General features: G+C 40.5%; 1 protein-coding gene across 2 annotated transcripts in view; it reads left to right on the plus strand.

Moving 5' to 3' along the window:
* The first annotated feature begins 16423 nt into the window (after positions 1-16423).
* The window catches only part of UTP20 (UTP20 small subunit processome component), a 100954-nt gene continuing 98272 nt past the window's right edge, over positions 16424-19105 (plus strand). For both annotated transcript variants that reach the window (XM_036123346.2, XM_036123347.2), the window contains exons 1-2: positions 16424-16635; positions 17564-17644. In XM_036123346.2, the coding sequence (XP_035979239.2) occupies positions 16591-16635; positions 17564-17644 (126 nt within the window). In that variant the 5' untranslated portion in view covers positions 16424-16590. The remainder of the gene's footprint in view (positions 16636-17563; positions 17645-19105) is intronic.

The raw sequence follows: 19105 nt of genomic DNA on the forward strand, positions 1-19105 counted from the left end.
AGTGCACATGAAACATTCTCCAGAATCAATCACGTCCAAATCATGTCTCAACTGGTACCAAAAGATTGGGATTATTCCCTGATATTTTCAGACCACAATACTTTGAAACTTGAACTTAATCACAGGAGGAAATCTGGAAGGGACTCAAACACTTGGAGGTTAAAGAGCACCCTACTAAAGAATGAATGGATCAATCAGGAAATTAAAGAAGAATTTAAAAAATTCATGGAAACAAATGAAAATGAAAATGAAAACACAACTATTCAAAACCTTTGGGATACAGCAAAGGCAGTCCTAAGAGAGAAGTACATAGCAATACCAGCCTTTCTCAAAAAATTAGAAAAGTCTCAAATACAGAAGCTAACCTTACACCTAAAGGAGCTGGAGAAAGAACAGCAAATAAAGCCTAAACCAAGAAAGTGAAAAGAAATAATAAATATTAGAGCAGAAATCAATGAACTAGAAACCAAAAGAATAGTAGAACAGATCAATGAAACTAGGAGCTGGTTCTTTGAAAGAATTAATAAGATCAATAAACCCCTAGCCAGACTTAGCAAAAAGAAAAGAGAAAGGACCCAAATTAATAAAATCATGAATGAAAGAGGAGAGATCATACCAACACCAAGGAAATACAAACAATTTTAAGAATATATTATGAGTGGGGCACCTGGGTGGCTCAGCCGGTTAAGCATCTGCCTTTGGCTCAGGTCATGATCCCAACATCCTGGGATCGAGCCCTACATCTGGTTCCCTGCTCAGCGGGGAGCCTACTTCTCCCTCTCCCTCTGCCTGCCACTCCCCCTACTTGTATGCTCTCTCTCTTTCTCTCTCTCTGCCAAATAAATAATAAAATCTTTTTTTAAAAAAAGAACATATTATGAGCAACTCTATGCCAACAAATTAGGCAATCTGGAAGAAATGGATGCATTCCTGGAAACTTATAAACTACCAAAACTGAAACAGGAAGAAATAGAACACCTGAACAGACCCATAACCAGCAAGGAAATTGAGGCAGTAATCAAAAATCTCCCAGCAAACAAGAGTCCAGGGCTGGATGGCTTCCCAGGGGAATTCTACCAAACGTTTAAAGAAGAAATCATACCTATTCTTCTGAAGCTGTTTCAAAAAATAGAAAAGGAAGGAAAACGTCCAAACTTGTTCTATGAGACCAGCATTACCTTGATCCCAAAACCAGACAAAGAGCCCACCAAAAAGGAGAATTACAGACCAATATCCCTGATAAACATGGATGCCAAAATTCTCACCAAGATACTAGCCAATAGGATCCAACAATACATTAAAAGGATTATTCACTATGACCAAGTGGGATTTATTCCTGGGCTGCAAGCGTGGTTCAACATTCGTAAATCAATCAACGTGATACATCACATTAATAAAAGAACAAGAACCACGTGATCCTCTCAATTGATGAAGAAAAAAAATTTGACAAAATACAGCATCTTTTCTTGATTAAAACTCTCCACAGCGTAGGGATGCATGGAACATACCTCAAAATCATAAAATCCATCTACAAATCCATAAAAGCCCACAGTGAATATCATTCTCAATGGGGAAAAACTGAGAGCTTTTCCCCTAAGCTCAGGAACATGACAGGTATGCCCACTTTCACCACTGTTGTTCAACATAGTACTAGAAGTCCTAGCCTCGGGGCGCCTGGGTGGCTCAGTTGGTTAAGCGACTGCCTTCGGCTCAGGTCATGATCCTGGAGTCCCTGGATCGAGTCCCGCATCGGGCTCCCTGCTCGGCAGGGAGTCTGCTTCTCCCTCTGACCCTCCCCCCCCTCATGTGCTCTCTCTCATTCTCTCTCTCTCAAATAAATAAATAAATAAAATCTTTAAAAAAAAAAAAATAGAAGTCCTAGCCTCAGCAATCAAACAACAAAAAGAAATCAAAGGCATTCAAATTGGCAAAGAAGTAGTGAAACTCACTCTTTGCAGATGACATGATATTATTCTTTTTATGCATTCTGTAATTTTATTTTTTAATTTTTTAAATTTTATTATGTTATGTTAGTCACCATACAATACCTCATTAGTTTTTGATATGGTGGTCCAGGATCCATTGTTTTCACATAACACCCAGTGCTCCATGCAGTATGTGCCCTCCTTAATACCCATCACCAGGCTAACCCATCTCCCCACCCCCCTACCCTCTAAAACCCCATTTGTTTCTCAGAGTCCATAGTCTCTCCCTCCGATTTCCCCCCCTTCATTTTTCCCTTCCTTCTCCTAATGTCCTCCAAGATCTATAAAGAACTTCTCAAACTCAACACCTAAAAAACAAATAATCAAGTCAAAAAGTGGGCAGAAGATATGAAAAGACACTTCTCTGAAGAAGACATACAAATGGCTAACAGACACATGAAAAAATGTTCATCATCATTAGCCATCAGGGAAATTCAAATGCAGATGACATGATAGTCTATGTGGAAAGCCCAAAAGACTCTACCCCCAAATTGCTAGAACTCATACAGGAATTCAGCAGTGTGGCAGGATACAAAATAAATGCACAGAAATCAGCTGCATTTCTATACACTAACAATGAGACTGAAGAAAGAGAAATTAAGGAATCAATCCCATTTACAATTGTACCAAAAACCATAAGATACCTAGGAAAAAACAACCAAAGAGGTAAAGGATCTGTACTCTAAAAACTACAGAACACTTATGAAAGAAATTGAGGAAGACACAAAGAAATGGAAAAACATTCCATGCTCATGAATTGGAAGAACAAATATTGTGAAAATGTCTTTGCTACCCAGAGCAATCTACACATTCAAAGCAATCCCTATCAAAATACCATCAACTTTTGTCACAGAGCTAGAACAAATAATCCTAAAATTTGTATGGAACCAGAAAAGACCCCGAATAGCCAGAGGAATGTTGAAAAAGAAAAGCAAAGCTGGTGGCATCACAATTCCGGACTTCAAGCTCTCTTACAAAGCGTAATCATCAAGACAGTATGGTACTGGCACAAAAACAGACACATAGATCACTGGAACAGAATAAAGAACCCAGAAATGGACCCTCAACTCTATGATCAACTACGCTTTGACAAAGCAGGAAAGAATATCCAATGGAAAAAGGACAGTCTCTTCAACAAATGGTGTTGGGAAAATTGGACAGCCACATGCAGAAGAATGAAACTACACCATTTTCTTAAACCATACACAAAGATAAACTCAAAATGGATGAAAGACCTAAATGTGAGACAGGAATCCATCAAAATCCTAGAGGAGAACACAGGCAGCAACCTCTTCAACCTTGGCCACAGCAACTTCTTGCTAGGTCTCCAAAGGCAAGGGAAACAAAAGCAAAAATGAACTATTGGGACTTCATCAAGATAAAAAGCTTCTGGGGGCGCCTGGGTGGCTCAGTCATTAAGCATCTGCCTTCGGCTCAGGTCATGATCCCAGGGTCCTGGGATTGAGCACCGCATCGGGCTCCCTGCTCAGCGGGAAGCCTGCTTCTCCCTCTCCCTCTGCCCCTCCCCTGCTTGTGCTCTCTCTCTTGCTGTGTCTGTCAAATAAATAAATAAAATCTTAAAAAAAAAACTTCTGCACAGCAAAGGAAACAGTCAATAAAACTAAAAGGCACCTATGGAATGGAAGATATTTGCAAATGACATATCAGATAAAGGGCTAGTATCCAAGATCTTATCAAACTCAATGCCCAAGAAACAAATAATCCAGTCAAGAAATGGGCAGAAGACATGAACAGGCATTTCTCCAAAGAAGGCATACAAATGGCCAACAGACACATGAGAAAATGCTCCACATCACTCAGCATCAGGGAAATACAAATCAAAACCATCATGAGATACCACCTCACACCAGTCAGAATGGCTAAAATTAACAACAGAGGAAACAACAAATGTTGGCGAGGATGTAGAGAAAGGGGAACCCTCTTACACTGTTAGTGGGAATGCAAGCTGGTATAGTCACTCTGGAAACAGTATGGAGGTTCCTCAAGAAGTTAAAAATAGAGCTACCCTATGATCCAGCAATTGCACTACTAGGTATTTACTCCAAAGATACAAATATAGTGATCTGAAGGGGCACCTGCACCCCAATGTTCATAGCAGCAATGTTCACAGCAGCAATGTTCACAATAGCCAAACTGTGAAAAGAGCCGAGATGTCCATCGACAGATGAATAGATAAAGAAGATGTGGTATATATATATATATATATATATATATATATATATATATATGTATATATATGATGGAATATTACTCAGCTATCAGAAAGGATGAATACTTACCATTTAAATTGACATGAATGGAAATGGAGGGTATTATGCTGAGCATAATAAATCAATCAGAGGACAATTATATTGTTTCACTCATAGGTGGAATAGAAACAGCGCAGAGGATCATAGGGGAAGGGAGAGAAAACTGAATGGGAAGTCATCAGAGAGGGAGAAAAACCATGAGAGACTCTTAACTCTAGAAAACAAACTGAGGATCGCTGGAGGGGAGGTGGATGGGGGGATGGGGTAACTGGTGATGGGCATTAAGGAGGGCATGTGATGTGATAAGCATTGGGTGTTATATGCAACTGATGAATTATTGAACTCTACATCTGAAACTAATAAGTACTATATGTTGGCTAATTGAATTTAATTTTTGAAAAGAGAGAGAGCAGACTTTGGAGCTTGTATCAGTCATGATGCTGTAAGGAAAACAGATATCACTCTAGGTACCTATTTCAAGTAGAAGGGTACTTAATACAGGAAATAGGTGCTTGCAGAACTGGCAGAAAGGCTTCCAAAGCTAAATTCAGGGAGATCCCCACTAGCTTTCAGCTTTGTTGCCTCAGAGCCAGAGAGTTACTGCCACCCAATTCAGAAGCCTGCAGGAAACCACTGACAACTTCAGATACCTTCACAGTCCCAAGGCAGGTGAAATGGCAAGGAAAATATAGTGACTAAAAAAAAAATTCAGATTTGGGAAGTCCATTTGGGTGTTTTTAAAATCTAACTACAAAATCTTTGAAACTTTTTCCCTCAAGACATGTGATATATGTCCCTTCCCCTAGAAATAGAGTAGGCTCATGATGGCTTCAGCCAGCAGAATATAATGGAAATGAAGCTATCTAAGATTAGTGCATGAAAGTGCATAAAAGGCATTGAAGATTCCTGTCTTGCTTATGGAGAAGAGTCATTCTAGGAGCTCTGAGCTGCCATGTAAGAAGTCTGATTACTCCAGGCCACCATGCTGTATACAAGCACAAGCCACAGGGAGAGGTTTATGAGAGGAGACAGGAAGGTCAGAGAAGGCAATGAGACCATGGAAACAGAGGAAGAGAAGGAGATGTGATGATAAAAGTAGAGGTTGGAGTGATATGGGCCATGAGCCAAGGAATGCTAGCAGCCTCAAAAAGCTGGAAAAAACAAAGAAGTAGATTGTCCCCTAGAGCCTCCAGAAAGAACACAGCCTGGCTGACCATTTTATTTATTTAATTTTTTTAGATTTTTAAAAAATTAGTTATTTTTAGAGAGAGAGAGAATGCATGGGCAAGTGGGGAAGGGAGCGGGGGGGAGGAGCAGCAGGAAAGGGAGGGAGAGAATCTTAAGCAGGCTCCACACTCAGTGCAGAGCCTGATGCAGGGCTTGATCTCACGATCCTGAGATCATGACCTGAGCCGGAATCAAGAGTTTGACGCTTAACCGACTGAGCAAACCAGGCACCCCTGGCTGACCCATCTTAGACTTCAGGCCTCCAGAACATGCATTGCTTTAAGGTATTATGTTTGTGGTAATATGTTGCACCAATAGCAAACTAATACAATGCCCAACTCTGAGGACACCCTCAGTAAATATCTGTTAGTAAAGAAACAGATGAACTAGGCTATAAGCATCTCTTCTCATAAGAAACATGGAATTGTACTCCCACATAATTTTTAAAAAGTTATTTACTGCCCGAAATCCAAATATTAGGAGTTATGATATTTTCAGTTCCCCTAAACTCCTAAAGCCAGACTAAATGTAGGCCTGAACAAGTCAAATAGAAAAGTGCTGTGTTTTAAGAAACAATGATAGGTAAAATTTATTGAACACTTACTATGTGATTTATTTACCTTCTTTCATTTAATCCCCACAACAGCCCTATGAGGTACGCACTACTAACATCATACCCAGAGGCAAATAATTGGTCCAAGGTCTTGTAGCTCATTAAGTGATGAAACAAGGATTAGAACCAGGCTGGCTGACTCCAAAATTCGAGTATGTAGTCTTCACTCTGTACTGCCTTGGTGTGGGAAGAGAACAGCACAAGATGATGGAGAGCCTGCTGTACTGGAAGTCACCGGATAAGGGCCCAGGCTTGTCTCTGTGTGACTCTGGGCGAGAAGGTGATGTGATAACAGAAATGGAAGTCAGAGTGATGGCCCTAATTTGGGGTCAGGTTTCTTCTTCTGAAAAATGTGGAGGTGGGCCAGATGACCTTTAAAGTCTCTTTCAGAATAGGGTTTCTGTGTTTCCAAGTTAAAGAAAAATCACTCATGATAAATGAGTGAAATAAGGACAGGGTAGCATCGTACCCTGCTGGATACACTGAAGGAATCTGTTTCCCTTGGTGAGCATCTGGTTAAGTTGCAGTGTCCATCTGCTTATGTTACCTCCTTATCACCATGGTTTTATAAAGGAAACAAAGATGAGTGTGGCAGACTGATTACAAAAACAGCTCTAATTCTCCACTCCTCCCTGTAGCTATGCCATTTACAATGGAAATTTGCAACTCTTCTCCTTAAGAGATGGAAACTATTTCCCCACCCCTTGAATATGGGCTGCTTTTGTGACTTATTTTGCCCAGCAGAATACAGTGGAAATGATGGTGTGAGAGTCCTGAGCCTGGGCCTTGCACTCTTCCAGGCTCACTCAGGCCTCTAGCTGGCCACAAGGAAAGCCCAGGCTAGCCTGCTAGATGATGAGAGACCACAACAAAGCAGAACAAAGTCATCCAAGTCAGAGCCATGCTAGACTAGTCAGCTGCCGACCAAGCTATCAGCAGACCAGAGATGCTTGACAAGCTCAGCCAAGATCAGCCAAGACCAACCCAGAACAGCAGAACACCCAGCCAAATGTAGACTTGTTGCACGCCCCTATGGCTATTTTGTTGTTGTCATTGTTGTTGTTTTCCTGAAGCTTTATTGTGGCGATAGACAACTGACATGGTTAACTTTCAGGCAAAGCAGAAAATATGGTAAATGAACTATGCCTGTATTAATCAGAATAACTCATCATGAAAATTAATCTAGGTTGCAAGTGACAGAAATCTGACCCAGACTTGCTTAAGCACACAAGGAATTTTTTGGATTATGTTATTAAAAAGTGCAAGGGTAGACACAGCTAGATCTAGATGCACCAATTTTGTCATTGGGAACTTGATTCCCTCCATCTTTCAGTTCTACCTTTGTCTGTCTTAGTTTCATACTCATGCATGCTTATCCCACATTGGATAAGATGGCCACCCACAGCTTTCAGCTTAAACTCTGTTGTATTCATCATTAAGCAGAAATAGGACTTCTGTTTCCCAATAATTCAAGTAAATGACTAGGATCACATGCCTACCCCTGTTTTTTCAAGGAGATACCCTGGGTCTAGAGCTATAAAGTGTCAGCTATTAATCATCTGGAGGATGCATGTGGCAACCAGTCCTTTGAATGTCGGGTAAGAAAGTGTGGCACAATAAATCAAAGATGTGTCACCTTGGCTGAGTCACTTACTGTTTCTGAGATTATTTTGTTTCTTCATTTACAATATGATAGAAATTAGATCTACCCTGCTTACCTCATAGGGCTTGCCACAGGATCAGAGATGATGGGTTCTAACTTCTTTGAAAACTCCAAGTCCTTTATTAATACTAACCATCGCTATCCAGATGATCTGATTTGTGTGTTAGCAGGGAAGTTTTCTATTCCACACTCCTTGAGTAAGGAATCATTAGGAAAGAAAATCTGCTGCTGAAATAAAATAATGGATTCCCCAACCAAACCCAGGTCAAAAGTCATCAGGATTATTTTGTGATCTGAAACACCCACCACCACCTTGATACCTAGCACGAAGTTAAGCTGATTGTAATGGAAACTATTAAATTTAGGGTCAGGACATCTGGATTCTAGTTCCCAGTTCTGCAGTTAACTTACTGTGTCATCTTGGGTGAGTCACTGTATTTCTCTGGGGTGCTCCAATCTGTAAAATGAGGAATGCTTGCAGTACCGTGACTGCATGGCTCTTCAGACAGAGGGTCTGATCACTTCTAGGTAGAGTATTACCCATCACTTCAGTTAAATCACCACAGAATCTCTGGAAAATACATCTTTCCAGATGGCATTTTATTGTAAATATAGTATTTGATTAAAAGAATATATCCAGGGCACCTGGGTGGCTCAGATGGTTAAGCGTCTGCCTTCGGCTCAGGTCATGATCCCAGGGTCCTGGGATCGAGTCCCACATCGGGCTCCCTGCTCCTTGGGAGCCTGCTTCTCCCTCTGTCTCTCATGAATAAATAAATAAAATCTTTAAAAAAAAAAAAAAAAGAATACATCCAAAGGTATGTGTTGACACCACAATGACCACTTGTATTTACCACATGTATTTAAGCATAGATCATCTTATAAACCCTCCAGAAGAGGATGGCAGTCTTCCTTTCTTCTAACCTACAAGGCATCTGGCAATGTCCTCTTCCATGGACTCTCTTCCATTGTCCTTGCCTTGAGACTCTCAGGTCTTTCTAAGAGGGTGTTTCAGCAATTTCCTACTATAGTGTATAGGTCCTATGCAATCTGCTCCCCCACACCAACCCTGACTTCCTCTCCTCCTTATTCACTGTATACCAGACAAGCTGGGCTCCTGGCTAGTCCTGGACCAGACCAGAGCTTAATCCTGCCTCAGGGCCTTTGCACTTGCTGTCCTTCTGCCTGGAATTATCATCACCCAAATAGCCCCATGGCTCCCTCCCCCACTCCCTTCCTTCAGATTTCTGCTTCCCTAACCACCTTATATAACATAATGAACCCTCCCCACTTTGCTCTGGTGCTCCCTGAATTAGGTACCAGCTAAGCAGTAATAACCAAGAGATCCAAAAATGAAGTGGCTCATATTAGATATATGTTTATTTCCTTCTCATGCAACAGTCAAGAATTGAACAATCTAAAGCTGGGGGCTCTGCCATCTTCCACACTTGGCTTCCAAGGAGGGTTCAGTCCATGCCATTTACCAGCCAGTGGGAAGGAGAAAGAAAGATTCCAACGTAAGTGGCTTTATCCTTCAGCACATGACCTGCAAGTTACATGAAACACCTCCCCTCATAATCCATTGGCCTGACCTTGGTCACAATATACCCAGGTATAAAATGGAGGGGAGAAAATGTATGACCACATTACCAGCTAAAACTTGAGATAGGGATTCTTCTTCTAAAAGATGAAAAAGAGAACAAATTCTGTGAAACAATTAAGAGTTTTTGCCACACTCTCTCTCCACCTACTATATCTCCATAGCCCTTATTGCAATCTAATGATCTGTAGATTTACATGTTTATTTTTTATCTCCTCACACTAGAATATGAGCCCCATAAGGTTAGAGAATTTTTTTACTGCTGTATCTTCAACCCTTAGATCAGTGCCTAACACACAGTAGGCACTCATAAAGACTTACTGAGTGAGTAAATGAATTTTTTTTCTGGCGTTCGGAGGCACTCATTTCTCTTTCTAATTCACTTTGGATCTCACAGATCCAAATTTTCTTGATTTCTAGTATTGAGATTCTGGTCCAAATTCCTGTCGGCACTCCCAGGATTTAAGAGTAGGGTGTTGTCTTTCTAAACCCCATCTCAGGTAGCCATATTGTTCTCCAAAGGACTTTAGGTTTAGAAGGAGAAGAAGTTAAGAGGAAGTGCGATTTTTAGAAAATTAATTGGCTTTATTCTTGGAGCAGGTTTTTTTTTTTTTTTTTTAGGGACAGGGGAGGGGCAGAGAGAGAGAGAACCCCAAGCAGGCTCCACGCCCATGGATCTCACAACCCTGAGATCATGACCTAAGCTGAAATCAAGAGTCGGACACTTAACTGATTGAGCCACCAGATGCCCTTATTCTTGGAGCAGTTTTAAGTTTAGGAAAAACTGAACACAGAATTCCCATATACCCACTTTCCATCTCCATACAACTTCTCCCATTATGAATATCTTACATTAGTATGGTATATTTGTTGCAATGAATGACTCAATATTGATACACCATTATTAACTAAAGTCTAAGTACACCTGAGGGTTCACTGTTTGTGTTGTATAGTTCTATGGGTATGTAGTCACCATTACATTATCATACAGAATAGTTTCATTGCCCTAAAAATCCTGTGTTTCATTGGTTTCGTCTCTCCCTCTCTATCTTTCCCCAAGTCCTTGGCAACCACTGATTTTTTTACTGTCTTTGTAAATTTTGCATTTTCCAGAACATCACATAGTTGGGAGTCATACAGTATGTTGCCTTTTCAAATTGGCTTCTTTCACTTAGCAATACGCATTTACATTCCTCCATGTTTTTTCATAACCTGATGGCTCATTTCTTTTTACTGATGAGTAATATCATATTATATGGATGTACCATGGTTTGTTTATCCATTCATCTAATGAAGGACATCTTAATTCTTCCCAGTTTTGGCAATTATGAATAAAGCTGCTATAAACATTCATGTGCTGATTTTTGTGTGGACATAAGTTTTCAATTCATTAGCTTACCTAAGCGAGTGATTGCTGGACCATATGATAAGCCTTTGTTTAGCTTTGTAAGAAATAGATAATAGGTAACACAGAGGGCACCTGGCTGGCTGAATCGGTAGAGCATGTGACTCTTGATCTTGGGGTTGTGAGTTCGAGCCCCATATTGGGTATAGAGATTACTTTAAATACATACATACATACATACATACATACGTATCTCCAAAATGGCTGTCCCATTTTGCATTCCCACCAGCAATGAATGAGAGTTCCTATTGCTCCAGACCCTCACCAGCACTTGGTGTTGTCACTATTTTGGAATTTAGCCATTCTATAGGTATGTAGGAGTATCTCACTGTTATTTTATTTTACAATTCTTTAATGACATATAACATTGAGCATCTTTCATATGTTTATTTGCCATCTGTGTATCTCCTTTAGTGAGGTGTCTGTTCAGTTCTTTTGCCCATTTCTTTTTAAGATTTTATTTATTTATTTGACAGAGAGAGAGAGCGAGAGCAGGAACACAAGCGGAAGTGGGAGAGGGAGAAGCAGGCCCCCCGCCGAGCAGGGAGCCCGATGCGGGGCTCGATCCCAGGACACTGGGATCATGAACTGAGCTGAAGGCAGACACTTAATGACTGAGCCACCTAGGCACCCACCCCTCTTTTGCCCATTTTTTAATTGAGTTTTTTATTGTTGAATTTTAAAAGTTCTTTGCATATTTTGGGCACATGTCTTTATTCAGATATGTGTTTTACAAATATTTTTTCCCATTCTGTGGCTTGCCTTTTCATCCTCTTCAGATGCATGTTTAAGTGTATCTTTTAAAGTATTCTATCATGGATCAAAGAGTGGTATATGTAAAACTAAAAAGTGTCCTTTCCTCTGCCTTCTCTTACTAATATTGAAAACTTACCATTTTGTATATGTAAGAAGTTCTGGAAGCAACTCAATTAATTCTTTGACTTCACATAATGCAACATCTAAATCATGAAAATGTACACTACTTCTTTTGACACAGGGTTAATTTTACAAAGTCACACAGCGGAGTAAACCTCCCAAGATTAGAACCCAAGTTTTCTGACTCCTGGCCTGATATTCTTTCCAATTCATCACACTGACTCCTATCATCAAGATTTTATATTTGATTTTTGATTCTTACTCCTTACATAAATATTTGTGTTTAGAGGAAAGTTTAAGTTTCCAGCCTTGTTTATCAGCAACACAAAAATTTTACGTTAGTTGTGTAAATATTATTTTGGTTACAAGTGACAGAACCCAATTAAAACGGGCGTAGTCATGAAAGGGGAATTAATGAAGTAAGGTAACTAAAAAACCCAAGGAATGGATGGATCCAGTGGCTCAAAGTAGTTAATCCCAATCTCTTGATCTCTCTCTCCCTTTCCCTTCCCTCCCTATTTTTCTCTCAGCTCTATTTTCCTTTGCATAAACTTCATTTTCAGGCCAACTTCTCCTTGTAGTGATAACAATGGTCACCAATAGCTTCAAGCTCCTATTATCTTGGCACATTAAAAAAAAAAAAAAAGGAAGCATCTCTTTCCCTAAAGCTCTACCCAAAGTTCCAGATAGGGCTCTTAGCCCAGTTTGGGACACATGCTCTTCTCTGAACCAACTAGTTAGCCAAAGAAATGCAGTCTCGGACACAGGCCCTCCCTGGTACCTAACCTGAACCTCAGACACCGAGAGTGAGGTATGTGCCAATGTTCTAGATGCTTTAACATACATTAAATCAGTGATTCCCGAATTTAAGCCTGCATCAGAATCATCTGGCAGGCTTGTGAAAACACTCATTACCAGGGGCTGCACCTCCAGAGTTTCTGATTCAGTAGGTTTGCAGTGGGGCCTGAGAATTTGCATTTCTAACAAGTTCCCATAGGGTGCTGATGCTGCTGGTAGGGGGACCACACTTGGAAAACCAACTTACTAGGTTACTGATTCTTCATAACAACCCCATGAGGGGCACTTGAATTGCCTCAGTAAACTGAGACCCACACAGTAGTGGCAGAGCAAGGGATCCTGGGAGACCTGGCAGTGGAGTCCAAGGTCACCCCACCTCTCATTCAAAGAAGCAACTATGATGTAAAACAACCAAGACAAAAACCAATTTGATGCAATGGCATAACCCGAGGGGAGAGTAGGAAAATGGAAAAGGAGAAATATATCCAAATTATGAGACTCCTCATCCTTCCTAAAGAAGACATCAGTAATCTAGTTAAGGATAGAAATAAAGAGTAGAAATCATGAAAATAAGTATGTAAAAACATGTAGATGCTTAAATTGTTCAAAATGCAGGTTAATTTAGGTTAACCTCTCATATCTTTTTTAAAAGATTTTTATTTATTTGAGAGAGAGAGAGAACAAGTCATGGGGAGGGGCAAAGGGAGAGGGAGAAGCACACTCCCCACTGAGCAGGGAACCTGACATGGGACCTGATCCCAGGACCCCAGGATCACCACCCAAGCTGAAGGCAGATGCTTAACCAACTGAGCCTCCTCTTATAGCTTTTAAAAGAAAATAAGGAATTTAATATTCATGACGGAAATGCAAGTGGTGAGTGGAAATGAGGAAGAAACAAGCTGAACATAGAAGGCAATGGTGTGTACACATGAGTGTACGGGTGCATGTATATACACGTGCATGTGTTTAGAATAAATGTTTACTTATTTATCCATTCAGCAAATATTTATTCTATTTGCTATGTGCCAACACAATAACTTGAAAGATTGGTATTACTATCATCTCCATTTAATAAATCAGAAAGCTAAGTCTCATATAAGTAATTAATCAAAGGTTGCACAGTCATGGTATCTGACACCGTCCTAAGTGCCACTCATCCATTAGCTTATTTATTCTGCACAACAGCCCCCTATGAAATAGTTGCTTTTGTTAGCTCCATTTTACATTTAAGAAAATCATGCTCAGAGAGGGTAAGTAACTTCCCCAAGGTCACACCACTAATAAATGGCAGAGCTAGAACATAAACCCAGGCAATCTTTTTCCAGCATCCATGCTCTCAACCATCATGTTATATAAATAGGTTGTTCAACCAGAGTTGTCAATACAGGCATACCTCAGAGATATTGCAGGTTCGCTTCCAGACCATCACAATAATACAAATATTACAATAAAGTGATTCAAATGAATGAAAAAAAAATCTTGCCATTTGCAATGACATGAATGGAACTAGAGAGTATGATGCTAAGTGAAACAGGTCAGAGAAAGACGAATACCATGTGAATTCACTCATATGTGGAATTTAAGAAACAAAACAAATGAGCAAAGGGGAAAAAATAGAGAGAGGCCAACTAAGAAACAGACTCTTAACTATAGAGAACAAACTGATGGTTACCAGAGGGGAGGTGGGTGGTGGGATGGGTGAAACAGGTGATGGGGATTAAGGGTGCTGTATGGAAGTGCTGAATCACTATTTTGTGTACCTGAAACTAATATTAGACTGTATGTTAACTAACTGGAATTTAAATAAAAACCTTAAAAAATACTTTACTGAAAAAAGATGCTAACCATCATCTAAGCTTTCAGCAAGTCATAATCTCTGATGACAGATAACTCTAACAAATATAATAGTAATGAAACAGTTTGAAAAATTGCAAGAATTACCAAAATGTGACACAGAGGCAGGAAGTGAGCAAATGCTGTTGAGAAAATGGCACCGATAGACTTGTCTGACGCAGAGTTTCCACAAACCTTCAATCTCTAAAAAAGAGTATCTGTGAAGGGCAATAAAGTGAAGCACAATGAAGTAAGGTATGCTTGTATATGAGGATCATATAATGGGTAACCATGCAATACGTAACTTGCAAATGTCAGTTCTTTTAGTGTCCTTGATTTTCATTTTTCTCTCCATTCCTTATTGTCCCATTAACTCCATTACCAAAAATAAATAACAGAGAAAGGAAAGGACACAATTATCTGGGGGGTGATTTTAGCAATAGTTTGGGAATATTGCTTAGAGTGGGGGCTCTTACCTTCAGATGACTGCAGACTTCTAATTTTCTGAAATCATCTATGCACTTTAGTGTGAACGACTTTATTTGCTCTTTTCTGAGGAGAAGATCTACAGCTTTCACAGACTTCCTTAAGAGATCTGTGATGCATTAAGGTGAAGAACCACCTAAAGAAAAAAAAAACAGCTTACTGGAAGCCAGCCAACTATTGGGCACTTCTATATTTTATTATTAAAAAAATCCATGAATGCTATGGAGCCATTAAAAATACTTACAACCCCGTGATGACATAGAAAATACTGATGTCGTAATGCCAATAATAATACGAAAGTGTTATACCTACTTCACTTCTTCACCCAATTTCCTCCACAATCCATGCATATTTTGCTTCCTTTCTTCAACACTGGACTGTACTTATCAAGGTCACCAGTGACCTTCACCTTGTCAGATCCAGCAGCTCCTTTCTTAGCCTCACCTTTCAGCATAGTTGACCACGGGTTCTTCTTCCATGCCAAGACTAGTCTGTATCTACCTCACTGGCTCTCTATCCCATTCTCCTTCCAGTCCACTGCTAAATGTTGGAGCACTCCAAGGTCCAACTGGGTCTTCTCTTCTTCATCCTCCTTTTCATCACTCTCTCCCTAAATGATCTCAACCAGTTCCATGGCTTTAAATACCCAACATGGCTCAGCAGTGAAGAGTATTTAAGGCATTTAAGTCACACCTCCAGCCCTGACCTCTACACTGTGCTCTGTGCAGGAATGTATTCAGTTGTCTACTTAACATCTCTCCTGTGTAAGATGTAAGCATCACACTAAATACTTCCAAACAGAATTATATTAATATTATTATTGTCTGTCTTGTTCAGCTCACAGAACAGGGCACGGCCCATAGTAGATTCTCAAGAAATACTTGTTGAGTGAATAAGTGAAAAAAATATACATACAACCGTTTGTACAATTATGTTTCACAACATAAGAGTGGTAGGAAAGGGCGCCTGGGTGGCTCAGTTGGTTAAGCGGCTGCCTTCGGCTCAGGTCATGATCCTGGAGTCCCTGGATCGAGTCCCGCATCGGGCTCCCTGCTCGGCGGGGAGTCTGCTTCTCCCTCTGACCCTCCCCCTCTCATGTGCTTGCTCTCTCTCATTCTCTCTCTCTCAAATAAATAAATAAAAAATCTTTAAAAAAAAAAAAAAAAAAAAAAAGAGTGGTAGGAAAAACACCGAAATATTAACTGACTGCACATGAAATTATAAGATTTTTTCCCCTAAAATTCCTTTTCTATTTTTCAATTTTATTTGGACAGGTAGTGGTTAAGAGTATCAGACTTTGACGCTCGGAGACTTCTGCTAGACTGCCACTTACCAGCTGCACATCCCTGCTTTCTTCGTATGCCAAAGGGGTTTAAAAACATGCTCCTTAATTATGTTCACGTAGCGTTCACAATGAGTTTTACTATGAAATTATTGATGTAAAGAGCTTTGCAGGGTGCATAGCTGAAGGGTAATGACTGTTTGCTGACAATGCTGACTGGCATGTTTTCTTTTATAATAAAAATACACATTTTTCCTAGAAATCTTTCCTGAAATGAGAGAAAGAAGAACTCCACGCCTACGCCTACAGCTGCTCTCCGCTGCCCCGCCGGGTTCCCAGGAGGCTGCGCCTGCTCTGTCGCTTCTTCCGCCCACGTGATCCCTCCAGTCCCCTCCCCGTCTTCAACATGGCGGCGCCCAGGGGCACAAGCCGCACGTGATGAAGTCCGAGCACCGGGGAATCGGAGAGTGCAAGCAGTTTCTCTCCGTACCGTCTGTTGCATCCCTTCGACCTCCCAACTAGGTCCTCGCGGCCCCCTGCCTCTTTGCAGCCATGAAGACAAAGCCCGTTTCCCACAAGACCGAAAACACGTACCGGGTGAGCAAAGGAACTTGGGCCCAGAACAGGGGTGTGGGTCCCTGCTGCCTCAGCCTTGCTACTAGGTCTGAGCGGGACTCCCGGGGCTGCAGTGTTCTGGGCCGAGCGTGAGTCCGTTATCTGGCAAAGGAGGGAGATTTTCCGGGTGTAGTAAACATGAGGTGGGGAAAGACGTCTGGATAGCCGACTTCGCCTGTAGTTTGTGGGGCCTGACTTCCCTGGGAATTCCCTTAACCCAGAGTGAAATTCATGATCATAGATTAACTGCTCAGGAGATGTTCTCCACTGCTCTTTTATCCATAAAGATCAAATTGGGCGAGCCGGCGGGAGGAGGTGAGTGATTTCCAGCTAATGGCTGTGACATCACTTTTTGTTTGTTCCCTGAGAATTCCTTTGTTACTGTACAACCGTTTGTCTGTATGTGTTTAAAACACTATTGTTGAAACGACTTAACCAGATCCCTGGTCTTGTAGCGGGTCATGAAACCTAACATATCTGGCGAGGCCACATCGCCAGCTTTCACCTGGTCCACCACAATCTAGCATGGAAATTTTATTTGAAATGACACAACTGAACTTCTGCAAATACATTCATGGAAGTATTTAATTATTTTCATAAAGTAGTGCAGGGCCTTTAAGACTATGTCTTTGAGTTTGTTTTTACACTTTTGTAATTCATCAGTGATGTCTACTTCTAGTTACAAAACACAATTATATATTTTATGATTGATTGAAAATACAAGTCTGAAATTGCAAGCAAAGCATACCGGTATTTGTCATGATAGTACAGGAGGAAGCTTATTGAAACTTTAAATTTTCTGTTTTCACAAGGAAATTGTCAACATGTGATTATTATACAGCATTCAAAACAGGGATTCAAGATGTGATAAGTATTAAATGATGATTGTATATTAAATATCCCCCAACAGTTCCTTACATTTGCTGAACGACTGGGGAATGTGAATATTGATATTATTCACCGGATTGATAGAACTGCAAGCTATGATGAGGTAAGAGAACATTATATTAGCCAATCTTCAAGTATTCGTAGTTGATTTTTTAGTCTCTCCTCTTAGTAGAAGTGAATTGTTTTTTAGGCCATTCCTTTATGAACATGAAATGCATTAGACCTGTGTGATCTTATACAGTAGCTACACACAACAAATTAAATGTAAATTAAAGCAAGATAAAAATTGAAGGGCTCAATAGCCATATGTGGCTAGTTGCTATGATATTGGACAAGTGCAGATGTGGAACATTTCCATCATTGTAGAAAGTTCTGTTGGGTGATGCTGTGTTAGACAGTTAACGAGACACTTAGGTGGCTTCTGTGATTCTAGCCTCTCCCTTTCCCATGTGCATTCTGAGCTCTGCTGCAGATTCATATGCCTGAAGCTGCAATTTTAAAGAGACTTTGAGCACATCACTTTCCTGGGGCTTAGTTTCCTCCTTTATAAAAAAAAAGGGGGGCTAAACCACATAATTTTTTCCAGTTCTAAACATGCTCTAACTCAGTCACACCTCTACTTAAAAATCTCGTTTTGCTACATGAAGTCATTATTTCTCTGTTAGCCTTTTAAGGTCCTGTATATCATGCCTTTAACTTAGGGATTCAACTTCAGTTCTTACAGTTCTTCACTTGGCTCTAGTCAGACTCTGCTCACTGTCTCTTTGGCTGCCTTATCTCCAGTTTGTGAATGTAGTGTGTTGACTGAGGTGATCTGGATAAGCGCATAAGCCTTTGGCAACTCATACTGAAGGAACCTAACCTAAATTCCTTGTGGGTATAGGGTGGGGTGTTGAAAAGGTAATGTAGACAAGATGAAAGCTGAATTGAGTCTTGTTATTTGTATAGGTTTTAGCATGGCAAAGAAGACAGAAAATGCTGGTTCAGGCTGAGAGAGAAGCCTGTATAAACAGAGGCTAGAAAATGCATGTCACATTCAAGAAACTGCAAAGCATTTCACTGTGGTTATAATTGTATATGTGATGTTTATGTGTGTTGATGATGACTGGGGTAGTGGAGGGACATAGCTGGTGAGAGATAAAGCTGAAGAAGTAGTCAAGGAGCATAGAGGACTTCATGTGTCAAGCTAAGTTTGCATTTTATCCTGAAGCTATGGGATGTCATTCTAGGATTGTAAAGATTGTAGGGCAGTGAGTGACATGATCAGGTCTAAGTTTTAGATCTTTCTGGCTTTAATGTGGAAGAACGAGCAGGACTGGAGTCAGGATAACCAGGTGTGAGGATATGGTAGTCATCTAAGTAGCAATCAAGAGGGAGAGAAGGAAAGGATTCCAGAGATACTAAAAAAGTAGAATGGATAGGTCTTGTGACCTGCTGGTTATGAAAGGAGGAAGGGGGTTAAGGTTTTTGGTTCTAACAACTGGGTGGTTGAGAACGTAACTTACCAAGATAGATTTATAGGAAGAGAAGCACAGGGTTGGTTCCATTTGGGGCTTGTTAAATT

Source organism: Halichoerus grypus, chromosome 6 (genome assembly GCF_964656455.1).
Source record: "Halichoerus grypus chromosome 6, mHalGry1.hap1.1, whole genome shotgun sequence".
NCBI lineage: Eukaryota > Metazoa > Chordata > Mammalia > Carnivora > Phocidae > Halichoerus > Halichoerus grypus.